The sequence below is a fragment of the Eumetopias jubatus genome, unplaced genomic scaffold (assembly GCF_037043125.1).
Source record: "Eumetopias jubatus isolate StellerSeaLion01/CBP00866 unplaced genomic scaffold, mEumJub1_p1.0 scaffold_75, whole genome shotgun sequence".
In the NCBI taxonomy this organism is placed as follows: domain Eukaryota; kingdom Metazoa; phylum Chordata; class Mammalia; order Carnivora; family Otariidae; genus Eumetopias; species Eumetopias jubatus.
In genome coordinates, this window is record NW_028274881.1 from 828245 (window position 1) to 843310 (window position 15066).

The 15066-nt window shown below is 39.7% G+C and overlaps 1 protein-coding gene across 1 annotated transcript in view; it reads left to right on the forward strand.

Moving 5' to 3' along the window:
* LOC148161758 (cytoplasmic dynein 2 heavy chain 1-like) overlaps nucleotides 1-15066 on the forward strand; it is a 103081-nt gene that overhangs the window by 14775 nt on the left and 73240 nt on the right. Inside the window, 7 exon segments of the mRNA XM_088020599.1 lie at nucleotides 1874-2069; nucleotides 5584-5679; nucleotides 8757-8909; nucleotides 9477-9575; nucleotides 10589-10728; nucleotides 10808-11036; nucleotides 11883-12010. Of these exon segments, the coding sequence (XP_087876725.1) occupies nucleotides 1874-2069; nucleotides 5584-5679; nucleotides 8757-8909; nucleotides 9477-9575; nucleotides 10589-10728; nucleotides 10808-11036; nucleotides 11883-12010 (1041 nt within the window).

Below are 15066 nucleotides of genomic sequence, written 5' to 3' on the forward strand. Positions count from 1 at the left end.
TAACCTAATTATTTTAATGCACATTTAAAATGGATGATCTGGAAAAACCATTGTTTCTTTGGTCAGGTAAACTTTCCTTAGTATATTACTGTATTTTCAGAAACTAGTCATGTTGTAGTTTTTAGAAACTTGTTACTTTTCAAAAAAGTAACTTTTGTTGCTTTGTCCATAATATGAAATTCTGTTTATTTTGCCTATACTGCTACAAAGAATAATTAGGCCATAAGGGGTAGCTTCTTAAACTGAATAAATAGTTTTTTTTCCCTTACCTTGCATTTTGGATGTGGAGGAAGAAGAGAAGAACCGAAAGGTGCTGGGGTGTAATGATTCTAACCTTATGCCATTGAACTCTTTCCCCTCCTACTGTCAACCTAAAATATGATAGATACGCCAGACCTAAAAGAAGAGTTCTTTAGTCAGCTAATTTTGGGAAATGTTGACACTTCTATCACTGCAGCTCTGGTGGAGATCCACTCTGTGACAGCATGCCAAGGGATTGAGACCTTCTCTAAAGAAGTCTGTTGAATGCTGTTCAACCCAGTGTTTCCCAGTTGGCAATGAAATACTTGGACTCCTGCTTTTTTTTCCTGGGCAAAACCCTTTATTGTTCCATAGAATCAGCATGTTTTAAAATATATTTCAGGATATGCTGGTATGTAGAAAGTAGTTTTGAAGATTAGTTTCAAATAAAGGCAAAGAAAATCACCATTAAAATTTTCTGCAGGGAGTCTGCTTCTCCCTCTGACCCAACCCCCTCTCATGCTCGCTCGTGCACTCTCTCTCTCTCTCATTCTCTCTCTCAAATAAATAAATAAAATCTTTAAAAAAATTTTTTTCTGACAGGCTCTCTGTTCTGTTATAGGAACGTTGAGGCTACATCATTATTCTAAGCCACTTTGAAGTACCTATTTTTTATTCTGCTTTATTATATGTGTTGATAGATGGGTGGGATAGTTTTGTTCTTTGCTTTTCAGTAGCTTACTTTCTAAGACCTACGTTTTCTTAATTGTGAAAGTGATTTGAAGGAATCAGCATTATGTAAACATGATCCTGAAAGGGAAGTCATGAAACTATAATACTTCTTGACTGATTAATTAATTAATTAATTAATTTTTTAAAAAAGATTTTATTTATTTGACAGAGAGAGAAACAGCGAGAGAGGGAACACAAGCAGGGGGAGAGGGAGAGGGAGAAGCAGGCTTCCCGCGGAGCAGGGAGCCCGATGCGGGGCTCGATCCCAGGACCCCGGGATCGTGACCTGAGCCGAAGGCAGACGCCTAACGACTGAGCCACACAGGCGCCCCACTTCTTGTTTAATTTAGCTCAGTATTTTCACAATCATGCTGACTCGAGTGCCCTGATTTAAAAATTGCTGTTGTAACATTTACAAGAAACACGAAGGACAGCTCTTAGAGAAACAAAAGTAGAGGAATGAAACATTTGAATATATCTCCTCCTACCATTTTGATGTTCTTTATCATTGATCCTTTGATAAACACATTAAATAACCAAGTAGGCTGACTCAAGAAATACCTAAGGTACCCTTTGGAAAATGAACCAAAACCTTTTCTCTTTATGGTGAATATGATGCCAGTTTTGAGTCTGAGTGGAAGTCTAAGAGATTGATTTTACTGATTTCAAAAACTGCTTGGTTGAAATATTAATGTGATGGTGTATTTTGGATATTGCAGTTTATTACGAAGATCTGAATTGTGTGATACTATGTGAAAATAAGATTGCTTGAAAACTATAATTAAAATTTTTTTTACTTTGAGTTAATTTTATATTTACAGAAAAGTTGTAAAAACTGTTGCGTTTTTCGTCTGTCAAAAGAGTGAGAACATGAATTTTAAAAAGTTATTTTATCTTGTAGTATCGAGGCTAATAGTCGAGTTATGGAATTGGATCCTAACGACGGATCATTAAGAGTGCATTATTCAGATCGGTTGTTGATTCTTCTTAGAGAAGTTCGTCAGCTCTCTGCACTTGGCTTTGTTATTCCTGCCAAAATACAGCAAGTTGCAAACATTGCACAGAAGTTCTGCAAGCAAGCAATTATTCTTAAACAAGTATGACATTATATTTTTGAATATATGACTGTTCTGAGTTCATTACATTACAATATTTTAAGGGGTTCGTCTTCTAAATTTGAGTTTTTTAGGCTAACAGAATAGCACAAGTCTTTGGAAATTAAGGTTTGCTAAATGACTACATTACAAAATTTGCTTTGCAAATCTATATAGGAATTCATTAATTTGTGATATGATTGTTATTGTTCATTCTAAAAGCATTTTGTTATTTCTCCTTTTTTCCTTTTTCTTTCGTGTTGTATGCATGGATCTTCAAGGACCTTCTAGTCAAAGGGCCCTCTGTCCTTTGCTTGCCTTCGAGGGGCAGATTCTTAGAGAATTACCAGGCTGATGGGCTGGTCACTATTTTTCGCCATTTCACGGGTCTGGCTGTTTACCATTTTGCCATCATGTCATTTTTCTATTTAGAACCAACTATTATGGCCACATTGTCTGTCTCCTTAGGGCAGAACACAAGGCCCTTCTTAATCATGCTCTGACGAACCTAACCAGCTATGGCTTCCACTCCCTACGCTCTGAATGTGTCTCCATGCACAGATCTCTGTCCCCTCTTACTAGAATAATAAAGTCGTCCTTTAATTCCCCACTCATAAGTCATTTCTTGTGTGTCTTTCTTTAGTTGATTGTTCCCTATTCTGTATGCAGTGTGCACATCACTCTTGAACGCTTTATGGAGTATTGGATTTTTTTCATCTTTTCTTTTCACTTGATTAATAGATCGTGGTGAGCAGGAATAGTATCTTAGAGGCAGGGGCAGTGTCTTGTGTATCTCGGTCTCTCATTTATTCTTTCAGCAAAGATTCCTTGAGCACCTGCACTGTCAAGCACAGCGTAGTGGGGATATAAAAATGAATATACTGCTATCATATTCTGGCACGGGGTTCTCCGCCTTGGCACTGTTGACATTTTGGACCAGTTTTTCCTGGGGACTGTCCTGTGCGTTGTAGGATGTTTAGCAGCATCCCTGGCCAGTAGCACCTGTCTGCTCCTGACAATCAGAAGTATCTCCAGTCGTTGCCAAATGTCCCCGTAGGTGCAAATCAGCCATGGTTGAGAACCACTGGTCTAGCAGCGAGAGCAAAGTAAACATTGAGTTCTCATTAAATATCAGGGCTTCTGGAAGATAGATTATTTATGTTATTTCCATTCAGCCCCCCACCCCCTATTTTTCAGTGATCTAATTGGGGATCAGATTCGTAACATAGCTTTTCTGATGCCACACAGCTAATAAGTTATGTAGCTAGGGTTTGATACCAAATCTGACCCCAAAGCCCATATTTATTCCATTATAGTTATATACTGGTGACAGATATTTGAAAAATTGGTAAAATATTTAATTTATTATGAGTATTTTATTAGAGATTTTTGTAAGTGCTATGAAAGCATAGAGGTGGGAATTTTCAGTTATTTGCTGGGTGAGGGTAGAGGGAGTATCAGCTAAATCCTTCCAGGGGAATGCTGTTTGGTGTGAGACTGGAAGGGTATATGTATATTGTCTCAGGAGCACAAAGAGGAGGGTAGGTGAGCATTTCACATAGAGGGACTGCATCCTTAAAAGCAGAGAGGCTCACTTTTGTATCCTCTGTATTTAGTGTGATGCAATAGGAACTCAAACGGTGAAGGAATGACCATATAGTATTTGTCTTTCCCCAGGGAAATCTATTTACGTAAACCTTTACTGATGAGCAGGTATGCAGCTGGCGTAGGGAGGGCGAAGTAGGAGTTGGTTAGATTGTAGTGCGGCCAGATTGCTGTAAGGGTATGTATTCTTTTGCTTCTAGTTTTTCTGATTAGGCTTCTTCTTGGACTACTGTTGTGCTGCAAAATAGTACAGTGGATGTTCTCCACCAAATAAGCAGATTTTCATATGTACTAGTGGAAAGAAGAGGACTCTATAAAATCAGTTAGGATTTTTTTTTTTTCCTGAGCGAGAGAGAGATGGGTGGGAGGGGCAGAGGGAGAGGGAGAGGGAGGATCTGAATTAGGCTCCACACCCAGCACCTGAGCCTGCTGTGGAGCTCCATCTCACGACCCTGAGACTGTGACTTGAGCTGGAATGAAGAGTGGGATGCTAAGCCGACTGAGACACCCAGGCGCCCCCATGAGGACATATTTTTTAAGCACATACTCTGGGCTAAGAATTTTGTGAGATTACAAAGATTACAAAGATACAAAGATTAAAAGACGGTCTTTGTAAACTCCTTAGACTCACGCCATGGTGTCCACTTGATCCACTTCCCTGAACTTCTCCTTTTCCTCTGACAGAGTTGACAGTGGTCTCTTTTGTTCATCACGGTACCTTGTAGCTACTTCTGTTCTTTGATTCACTGATTAATTCACGTAACACTGAGCGCCTTCTCTTGCTAGACACTGTTCCTGAAGCTGTCATTCTAATTTGGGAGGTGGCAAACACACAGGGAGGTAGTTTTAGGTAGTGGTGAGTACTCTGAAGAAAAAGAAAACACAGGGAAGATACAGAGTGGTCAGGGTAGGCCCTGGTGAAGGCTATAACATCGAGAAGAGGAGCGACAGAGTGGCAGCAGAACCACACAGGCGTCTGGGGGAAGACGTGTGTGCAGGGAGCAGATGCCATGCCGAGTTCCTGAGGCAAGACTCGGTGGCTTAGAGACGCAGCAGGGAGGCCCGCATGGCTGCCCTGCACTGAAGGTTTGTGGTGTGGCTGACGGCCAGTCGATGTGAGATGTTGGTGCTGGGGGAGGGCCGTGGGTCTTGGATTTGGATTTTATTCCTGACTGTATTGGGAAGCCATTGGGAGATTTTAGGTAACAGTTTTGGGATTTTGGATTTTATTCTCAAATGCACTGCGGAGTCATTGGAAGTTTTTGAGTGGGCACAGGTATGGTATGATTTCTGTTTAAGGAAGGACCATTCTGGCTTCTTTGAATGCTTTGAGAAGACAGTAGGAAGCCATGACTGGAAACAGGCACTGGTCTTGTCAAGAGACGAGGCTGCTTGGACTGGTGTGGGACCCATGGAGGCGGGCGACATGGCTGGGTTTAATACATGTTTAAGAGTGTAGTCAGTAGACACCATTGATGTGGGATGTGAAAGAAAAGTGAAGGACGACTCAAAGTTGTTTTGGTCTGAGAAATAAATAAATTACGTGTTATGTACTGAGAAAGGAAGGAGCAGGTTTGGAGAGTTGTAAGAATGAAGGGTTCAGTTTTTAGCATGCTTTACTGGTTTCCTCTGTATTTCCCTTGATATTGTGAACTTCTTGATTGCAGGGACTGGGTTTTATGGTCTTTGTTTAATCAGCCCCGGGACATGATTTGGCAAATTATAGGAACTCAACACATAATTGTTGACTGCGTATATTAATACATGCATAATGCTATATTAGAGATGAAAAATATTTTTTTAATCTTAGCATGAGAAGAGTTAATATTTCCACTCAATTAAAAATGAAAACAAATGAAAAATTAAGTGTTATTTATTATTGATTATTGCTAATTGGACTTTTACTTTGTAGGTGGCACATTTTTACAATTCTGTTGATCAACAAATGATTCAAAGTCAGAGACCAATGATGCTACAGTCTGCGTTAGCATTTGAACAGATAATTAAGGTAAATGGACTTTCTGTGTTGTTAGAATTAGAATTTACATGTGAGGTGCTCCTTTTTTTGGTTTTTTAGTATACCCTTCCACTTAACATTGATCTAAGGCTTTGTTTTGTTTCCCAATGACTTCCTTCACTCTTAACAAGTAACGTTTTTCCAACTGTAGATTTGAATGGTTACAGTGTTTCACATTGTAGGTGCTGAGTTTGATCGTTTGATTTCATATTTATAGTATACAGTTGTTGTGCTATTATATTTACTTATTCACTGAAGTGTGAGGTCCTTATATACCAGAGTCTTAAGTGCTTTTCCATCATCTCCTGATTTTATAATTTGATATTCATTTTTTTGTCTGTGTGGTATATCTAACCCATTCGGCATTAGAAAAACCTACAATAGTTTTTAAACTGTTACTATGTGACTGGTGGCTTTTTGAAATCTACATTTTTAGTCTTAAACATAAAATTTAAAAAAAAATTAGAAGAGGAATATACCCTTTTCTTCTTGTTTTATTTAAAGTGGATTGCTAGTTGTGATCTTCCTTAAGACTACCCCCAGGTTCTGTGATTTTCTAGGAGGACTGATAGGACTCAGGGTATAGTTGCCCCCACAGCTAATTTATTATCTGTCCCAGCAAGAGGATGCAGCGCATAGTCAGCTCAGGGAAAGGTACATGAGGGTGAGGTCCTGGGGAAATCAGGCGCAAGCTCTCAAGAGTCCCTCCCAGTGGAGTCACACAGGGCATTCTTCACCACCCCTCCTCCAACTCCCCCCCCCCCAGCAACAAGCTGTAATAAGTGTGAAGTGGTGTCTTCCTGGGAAGACCATTAGCGACTCGGTGCCCAGGCGTTTACTGGGAACTAGACATGGAGGCATCTTCTACCTAACATGTACTAAAATCCCAGGTTCCCAAGAGGGGATCTCAACATGGTGTTCAGTGTAAACCATGTTGTTTCGGTGCAGTGAGCCGGTGGTAAACGTGAGCGGGGCCGGGGAGGTGTGCTCCTAGGTGCCAGCTGAGGGTCTGTCTTGGAAGCAGGCCTTTGGAGGGAGAGCGTGCAGACCTGCTCCGCTGACTTTGTTCCGCACACTGGATCTCAGGCTGAACATTTACTACAAGGCACATAACTCATAAATTTTATTAAAAACATGTTTTTTATTGCCAAAGCTCAATATGACTTTATAATGGAAAGTAAAAAAAAAAAAAAAACACTGACAGAAAAAAATTGTTTTAAAATTGTACCACCAAGGGATGGCCATTGTTAATAGTCTGGTATATATCCTTTAAACTTTTTCTCTGGGCGTATTTACAAGTGTACTTTTGGAAATGGGGTAAGATTTTATTTTTCACCTAATAGATAATGTTTAATTATATACCTTTAGAACTTTTTCTTCTCTAATCAGTATATTCAAAGTAGCATCTGTTGATATTTCTATGAGAAATTGAGTTGTGAGAAGTAAATAATTGCATTTAGCATCTGTTAAATGAGACTGAAGAGTAGATAGAAACTAAGAAGGACAAAGAACATGGAGGTTTTTTCTGATCCCCTGGCCGCTCACTGGATTGGAGAGCAGGGCCTCTAGTTTAACTAACTTCATAATCTCTAGTAATACAGCAGGAAGTCGTGTGTGGTAATTACTAGGCAAATGCTTTTTCAGCTGTTCCACAGAGGATTCTGTTGGATTTATTATCCTTGTTAGTTTCATTCATTTTTCAGCTATTGATTGAGGGTCTCCTGCATCCAGCCCTAGTTTTTAGTATTTGTCCTAAGTGTGTAGTATCCTCTACACTCACATGGGGTTGTAGTTTTTGCTTCAGTCATCAAATAGGATTTAAGAAATTCATGAGAAGAAGGACAGTTTATTTTCCTCATCCCCGTGTTTTCCTTTGCTTTTTGAAGTTCTGAGAGGACCGCCTTTGGCCAGGCTTTAAGAGCGGGTTTGCTGGAGACAAATTCTCCTGGTTTTCCTTTTCTGAGAATGTTTTTATTCCCCCTCTTTCCTGAAGGATGTTTTACCAGGTACAAAATTCATGGTTGGCAGGTCCTTCAGCACTTGAAGAATGTGGTTCCATGTGTTCCTGGCTGTGTGGTCTTAGCTGGGGATTCACTGCGGGTTGAGTTGGTGGGTCCCTTCTGTGTAGCACATTGTTTCTCTCTGAAAAAGTGAACTGTAGCGTGAGGACTGGATGAGTGTGTGTGCTCGGTGTTCTGCTGGGCCCTGCAGATACCATGCCGATGATGGTGAAGCATGGCCTTGTGCTGCCTCTGACGAGGGGAGCAGGAGCTCAGTGTCCCCTCTGGCCTCGCCGGCAGCTCGCAGTGCCCTGTCGCCCCTCAGTTCCTTCCTGAACCCTGTAAATATGGCTGCGAGGAAGCACGGGGCTAGCTCGTGGCTCTGTTGCAGCAGAGTGGGGGCGGCGGGGGGAGGCCCCACTGGCTCTTCAGCCCCACCAGCGTTACCTTGGCAGGGGACTTGGAGCACGGCCTGCTTTGGACAAGGGATGGATGGAAGGTTGGCTCTCTGCAGAGCGGTGGTTTTTCTATCCATGTTTGGCCAGAGTAGGGCAGGTTTGCTAAAAATGTTGTCTTTTGTTAGGCCACTGTTTTCCTAGTCCACTGGCTAGAGAGAACAGGCTTCTTCTGGAGCTGTGTGTGTGCGCGCGCGCGTGTGTGTGTGTGTGTGTGTGTGTGTGTGTGTGTGTGTGTGTTCATTCCTGGAGGTAGCTCCAGGGTGGAGGCTTGTCCCCTGGCCCGTCCTGCATATTTGGGAGACAGTAAAGAAGCGTGCGGCTGTGTTTGCTCAGTTCCCCAGGCCTCCAGGTTGTCTGTCTTCCTCGGCTCCTTCTGTGTGTGTGTGTGTGTGTAGTGTCATCTAGGGTTGTTTCGCTATAAGAGGAGAACTTGGAAAGGATGGAGCTATTCAATTTTGCTAGACTGCCTTACCATTTATAAAAAGGAAAAATTACTATATGCTTTTTTATTGCAGATCAGTGTTAGGGATAACTGGACTTAAGATGTCTGTGGAGTCTTTAGGAAAAGAGAAATGCATTTAAATGCTAAATGATGTTTGTTGTACTTTAGAATTCAAAAGCAGGAAGTGGGGGAAAGTCACAGATTACTTGGGATAATCCTAAAGAATTAGAAGGCTACATCCAAAAACTCCAAAATGCTGCTCAGCGACTTGCCACTGAAAATAGAAAACTGAGAAAATGGCACACTACGTTTTGTGAGAAGGTATGTTTTATAGTGTTGGATAGGCTATGACTAGTATTATTTAAGTGACAATTGGGATATGATCTTAAATACTTTTTATTTGGAAGTCTAATTACCTAACAGACTTAAAGTTGCAGAAATAGTATAAAGTTCACACTTACCATTCGACTTCCTCTGTTGTTAGCAACTTGTATCACCATAGTGCGTTTATCAAAACTGGGGAAGACGGGTTTGAATTTTCCAGCTTCCTCGCCCATGTCCTTTTCAGGATCCTACCTTGCATTGAGTCCCGGACGCTCTGCAGGCCCCTCCTCCTCAGGCTTTCCTTTGTTTCATGACCTGGATATTGGTAGTTGTTTATGGACTGCCTCTCCATGTTTTCTCATCAGATTGGGGTGATGCAGTTTTGACAGAAATCCAATGGTGTTGCTGTTTTGTCTTTGTGGGGGCGTCAGTCAGGTCTTCGTGTGTCTTATTATAGGTTGAGTTAATTTGATCACTTGGTTAAGGTGCTGTCAGGTTTTTCCACTGAAAAGTTACTGTTTTTCCAGGGATAATTTGAGACTATTATGCTTTAATTTTTAACAGGTGGTAGTTCTTATGAATATAGATCTGCTTCGGCAGCAACAGCGTTGGAAAGATGGATTACAAGCATTGAGAACTGGCTTAGCCAGTGTAGAAGCTCAGGTGAAGTATGCTTTACTTGGTGTCTACACTTCGAATATCACCTTTTCAGAATGTGAATCTGTAAATTGATGAAAAATCTTTAATGAATTCCTAATTTAGAATTCTGCTGAATTACATGCAAAGACCACAAACTGGCAATAAATAAAAAAGGAGTTTCCATGTGTCTTATGAAATGTCAAATTTCTCCGTGCAGACTCTGTATTTTCTCTGACTTGGTGCTTAAATTTTATCATTCCTTAGTTTGCTTTTAGGTGATCGTGACATCCATAGAACACAAAGCTGAGTTTAGGCAGAAGCCTGATAATTGAAATAGCTCTTTCAGTATGTTTTCCCTTTTTTTGGGTAAAATTTCAGTTCTGTGCACATCTTGATAGGAGATGATGTATATGAGAGTGGTTAGCACAGGGCCTGCTGCATGGTCGGTGGTACTGGGATCTTAGCTGAGTATGAGTTTGGTGTCCCGCACAAGTACATGCATTTCTCAGTTCCTCAGATCTTGAAGAAAAAACAAAAAGTATTAGGATCAAGTTATTTATGGTTATATGGATGCAAAAGAGTGTATAAACTGTCCTGAGCATCCTTATATTTTAAATTTATCATTTTCTTAAAAATGTGCAATGGAGTATTTAGGGAGTGGAAAGGGCAGAGGAGCTGTACTTGATGGGAATTTTAGAAAGAGGACCAAGTTCATAAAATAAACCAGCTTCTGTTACTGTATTTTTTTTTAGCATCATAAAATACAGTCCACATGTAAAATCCATTTGGCATTAATTCGATGTTTCAAGTTTTGCCGAGCTTTAGTGTAGTGTCGAGGAGCCTGGAGACGTCCGTGTCTGATCCGCGAGCTGCTCCGCCACACGTAGCAGCCACGGAGTTGCGTGCTGGAAGACGTTGAGAATGAGGGGTTTGGTTTTGGTTTTTGCTTATAATTTTATTTTGTGATATAAACTTTAAATGGAAACCGCCTTCTACTACCTGTTTTTTAAGTAAAAGCTGTGACTAACCCGTGTCAGGGGTTCCAGGCGAGTGACATGTGTGCATGGAAGCAGCACTGGAACCACCAGCTGTACAAAGCCCTGGAGCATCAGTACCAGATGGGCCTGGAGGCCCTCAGTGAGAACCTGCCGGAGATCAGCGTGGACCTGACCTACAAGTAAGAGGGGAGGCCTGGGTTCATTCACAGTCTGCGGTTTTCTGATACCTCTACTTTAAAGTTATTTACTTGTTTTTAGACAGGGATGGTTACAGTTCAGGCCTCCTTTTGAAGAAATCCGGGCTAAATATTACAGAGAAATGAAGAGGTTCATCGGCATTCCCAATCAGTTTAAGGGAGTGGGTGAGGCCGGCGATGAGTCTATTTTTTCTGTTATGATTGATAGAAATGCAAGTGGATTTTTGACTATTTTCAGCAAAGCTGAAGATCTATTTAGGAGATTATCAGCTGTTTTACAGCAACATAAGGTATGGAACATGTAGTTTTCTGTTATTATAACATTTCATCTGGTTGGTTGAATTAGTACTAAGTGTGCAATCTACAGCTTATCTTGTGTGTCATAATATAAAAATGGCAAGGCAGAGAGTCAAGAGTTGAGGATTCTTACACAACCTACATTTATACCATAGATGAGAAAAAAGTTATACTAAGATTTTTTTTGTCTTTGACTATTTGAAAATTGAGAAACTAGTTGTTGCATCAACATGGAATGGGACAGGATTCTGTCATGTCAATTTTAATTCCTCTTAGGAAAATATATCCTTTTCTTTGGTTGGGGAGCAAAGCTTGGAGTGAGGCAACGTCATTAAGATGATGTAACTTTTGACTTTTGTTTGAGTGAATCCTACCAGCCCTCCAGAGATACTCCCCAGCTGCATTCCTTGGTCATTCACCGTTTGTGTTGCTCCGGAGATCGATGACTGAGAATTCAGCCAGTTTCTTAACTGCCTTTGTGATGCTTCTTCTATAGTTTAGGTTTCTAGAATTGACTGGATCTGGATACTTTCAGATTTGGAGTGTTGCCTTTGCCAAACTGAGTCAGATTTGAGAAGAGAATCTTAAAAAAACGGTTTTTGCGATCTCTTAAGAAAAGTTTTATGATGACAGTACTTTTTTATATTAAATAGTTTTTTTCCTCTGTTCATTCTTTAGGCTCTGCAGTAATGGCTTTATTTGCATACTTAAGTTAAAATTTACATGAATACCTTACATTTGTCCGTTTTTAACAGTGTTAATAGTTGGACCCTAAGCTTTTAAATGTTAATACATTAGTACTGTTTCTTTACTAGTAATGTTTTTCATTCTTTAAATAGGAATGGATCGTAATTGGGCAAGTTGATATGGAAGCTCTAGTGGAAAAGCATCTTTCTACTGTCCATGATTGGGAGAGAAATTTTAAAGCACTGAAAATAAAAGGGAAAGAAGTAGAGCGACTTCCAAGGTATTGGAAGTTAGAGTCGTATTTATGTACCGTAGCAGTTTCCGCCACGAGACGGGAAGGGTACTCCTCCCTTGGTGGTGTCGAAGTCCGGTCACCTTCTTACCTCTTTTAAAGCTCAGCTATGGCACTTGAGTATCATCAGAGTTGGACGTTGCTGAGACTAAAGAAAGTTTTCTCTAGAGGTTCTGCTGGCTGGGACCTAGCTGGATAGAGTAGACTGGGGGAGAGGCTTGTACACAGACTTGGCACGTGGCTCACACATCTGACTCCGGTTTTGTGTTGCTCTGCTTCCTTTCGGTATATGCCCTGGCAGTCCCCCAACACGGTGCTGCATCTGGGTGTTGCCCTTAACTGTGCAGGAGGCCCTCTGCGGGGCACGTCCTACCCAGCTGCTCAAGAAGTTAGCTCTCCCATCATGTTAGTTACTATTAATTGTTATTATTAGTACCAGGTGGGATAGTCTGTTCAATCCATTTTATTTTTTTATTTTTTTTTAAGATTTTATTTATTTATTTGACAGAGAGAGCCACAGTGAGAGAGGGAACACCAGCAGGGGGAGTGGGAGAGGGAGAAGCAGGCTTCCCGCAGAGCAGGGAGCCCCATGCGGGGCCCAATCCCAGGACCCTGGGCTCATGACCTGAGCCGAAGGCAGACGCTCACTGACTGAGCCACCCAGGCGCCCCTTGAACTAGAATTTTGACAGCTAGAAATGAGAATTGAAGGTTCAAGCAGAGATTTCCAGGAGAGGGATTTATATGCTGAAAATAAGAATTTGGTTAATTGAGAATTTGATGAATAAATGTTTTATTAGGAACTAGAGGGGATGTTCCTGAAAAGGGGTAATTAGGGAACAGATTTGGGAGAGTTTTCCATTCTAAGATAGGGAATTTGGATTTCCTTCATATTAGAGTGGTTAGCTATTGAAGATTTCTAGACAAAACTGTTGTCAGTACCTGTACATTAGGGATGTTAATCTGGAACTTATGAGTTGTATGGTGGAAGAAATAGATCACGGAGGAAGAGAGGTTAGTCTGTCATCACCCAGAAGACCGCAATAATTAACTGAATTAAGTTGTTGGTACTCAAAATGGGGAGGAGGAAATACTATGAAATATTGTCAAATACCTTGAGGTATTATGAGGTCTTATCTTTGGGGAAGATGAGGGATGAGCAATGGAGAAGGGATTAATGACTTGTGAGTTTGAGCTGAGATGATTTAGATAATGCTATGCCATTAATATGGGTTTGTAATGTTTGTGTTTGAGGTTTCTCTTCTCTGTCGGGTACTCTCTGAATCCAGGCTTGCTCATTCTGTTTGCCTGCTCACAGACCTCTGCTGTTGTCAGTACAATTTGTCTGTTCTTCAGTGTAGACAGCTTTCCTAGTTTGCCCGCCAAAGCTAAATAAAACAAAAAGAATGCCTGTCCTTCATTCCTTTTTTCCAGTTTGCTATTTCTTGCTAATAAATTAACATGAGTTCATGTAAGCTCAAATACGCATTTACACACACACAGATAGTAATTCATGGGGACTTCTTAGAAATATGCTATGAGATTAGAAAAGTGATATTTTCATGTTGTATTTTGGATGCAATAGGAAGGATATGGTTTTGGGCTAGGCTGTCTAGGGCCATGCCATCCTATCTACGGCTGAAGGGACCCTCATTTTCATGTTACCAATATTTTTGAGTGAAAGGTAAATTCAGTCTGTCCACAGGATTCTGTAGTCCATGGGTACAATTCTGCTGCACTTAGACCACTTTATGTTAATTCATTAGCAAACTATGGTATAATTAATTTCTCAGGTTTACTAAAACCATCTCTTCTTATCAGGTATTAGAAATCTTGACATTTTATGTGTCACAGTTTCAATAATTATATAAAATTTCATGTATTAAGCAAATTGGCTCTTCTGTTTTGCTGGTGAAGACCTGGAGTTTAAACTTTTGCAGTTAGTGGGTGACAGAGAATAAATAAAGCTTTAAGGGAAAATTATGTTTTTATAATAGAAGTGAGTATTTAGCTCATGTAATTTGCTGTCTAAAATGTCACCTGGCTCTGTGCTTCAAAAAGAATGAGTAGCTTTCTAAGTAATCTCTGTGACATAATTTCCAGCCCTCTCTTAACTTTGCGTAGTTTAAGATAAATATGAAATTTCCTCAGATGAACAAGTCTGGTTCAACTTCTCTTTACTTAGAACATTACAATTTGCATGAAGGATACCGTGCAAACAGTTAGTGTTCTTAAAAAAATGAATGCCTTTTTTCCAATCATTAAAACAGTACATTTGCTTTATAAATTTTTTAAAATATAGAAATTGCTCTGAATACTTGATGTTTTAGATATATTAGTACATAAAAATTTGGGTTTTACTGTATCTTGTTATTTAATCTTTAGTATTTTGTCTTGTTATTACCTAGTCCTCAAAAAACTTGATTTTTAATTGTATGGATATATAATAATTTATTTAGCCATTTTTGTATTTAACTTGTTTCTAATTTTTCACTATTATAATTGATGCTCTGAAGAAGATACTTGTATATAAATCTTGGAATATGCTCTGGAAATTTCCTTAGGATAAATTCTAAAGGTGAAGTTAATAAGACAAAGAATATGCCTATTTTAAAATTACTTGATATATGGCTAAATTGCTTCTCACAAAAGTTCATGGTTTTATACTCTGACCAGCGGTTCTGAGAGTTCTGTTTCCCCACACAATTGAAGATATGAATTAACAATTCATTACATTTTTGTTAATTTGATCGGTATAAAGTGATATCTTACTGTTTTATTATCTTAGTGCCTTAATAATCTATATTCCCCTGTCTTTGTTTTCTTTCCCTTATCATTATTGTTTGTATATGACTGCAGAATAGTGAATTCATGTTATATTCAGATAAGTACATTGCACACTGTGACAAGTAAAGGGCTTGTAAATATTTAAATATATTCATGTGAGACTCTAAAAAACTGTAGTATTATAACAAAATCATTGTTTAATGAAAACTTCGTAATAGTACGTGGAAAGCATTTTTACTAAATGAAGTCTAAATGTTC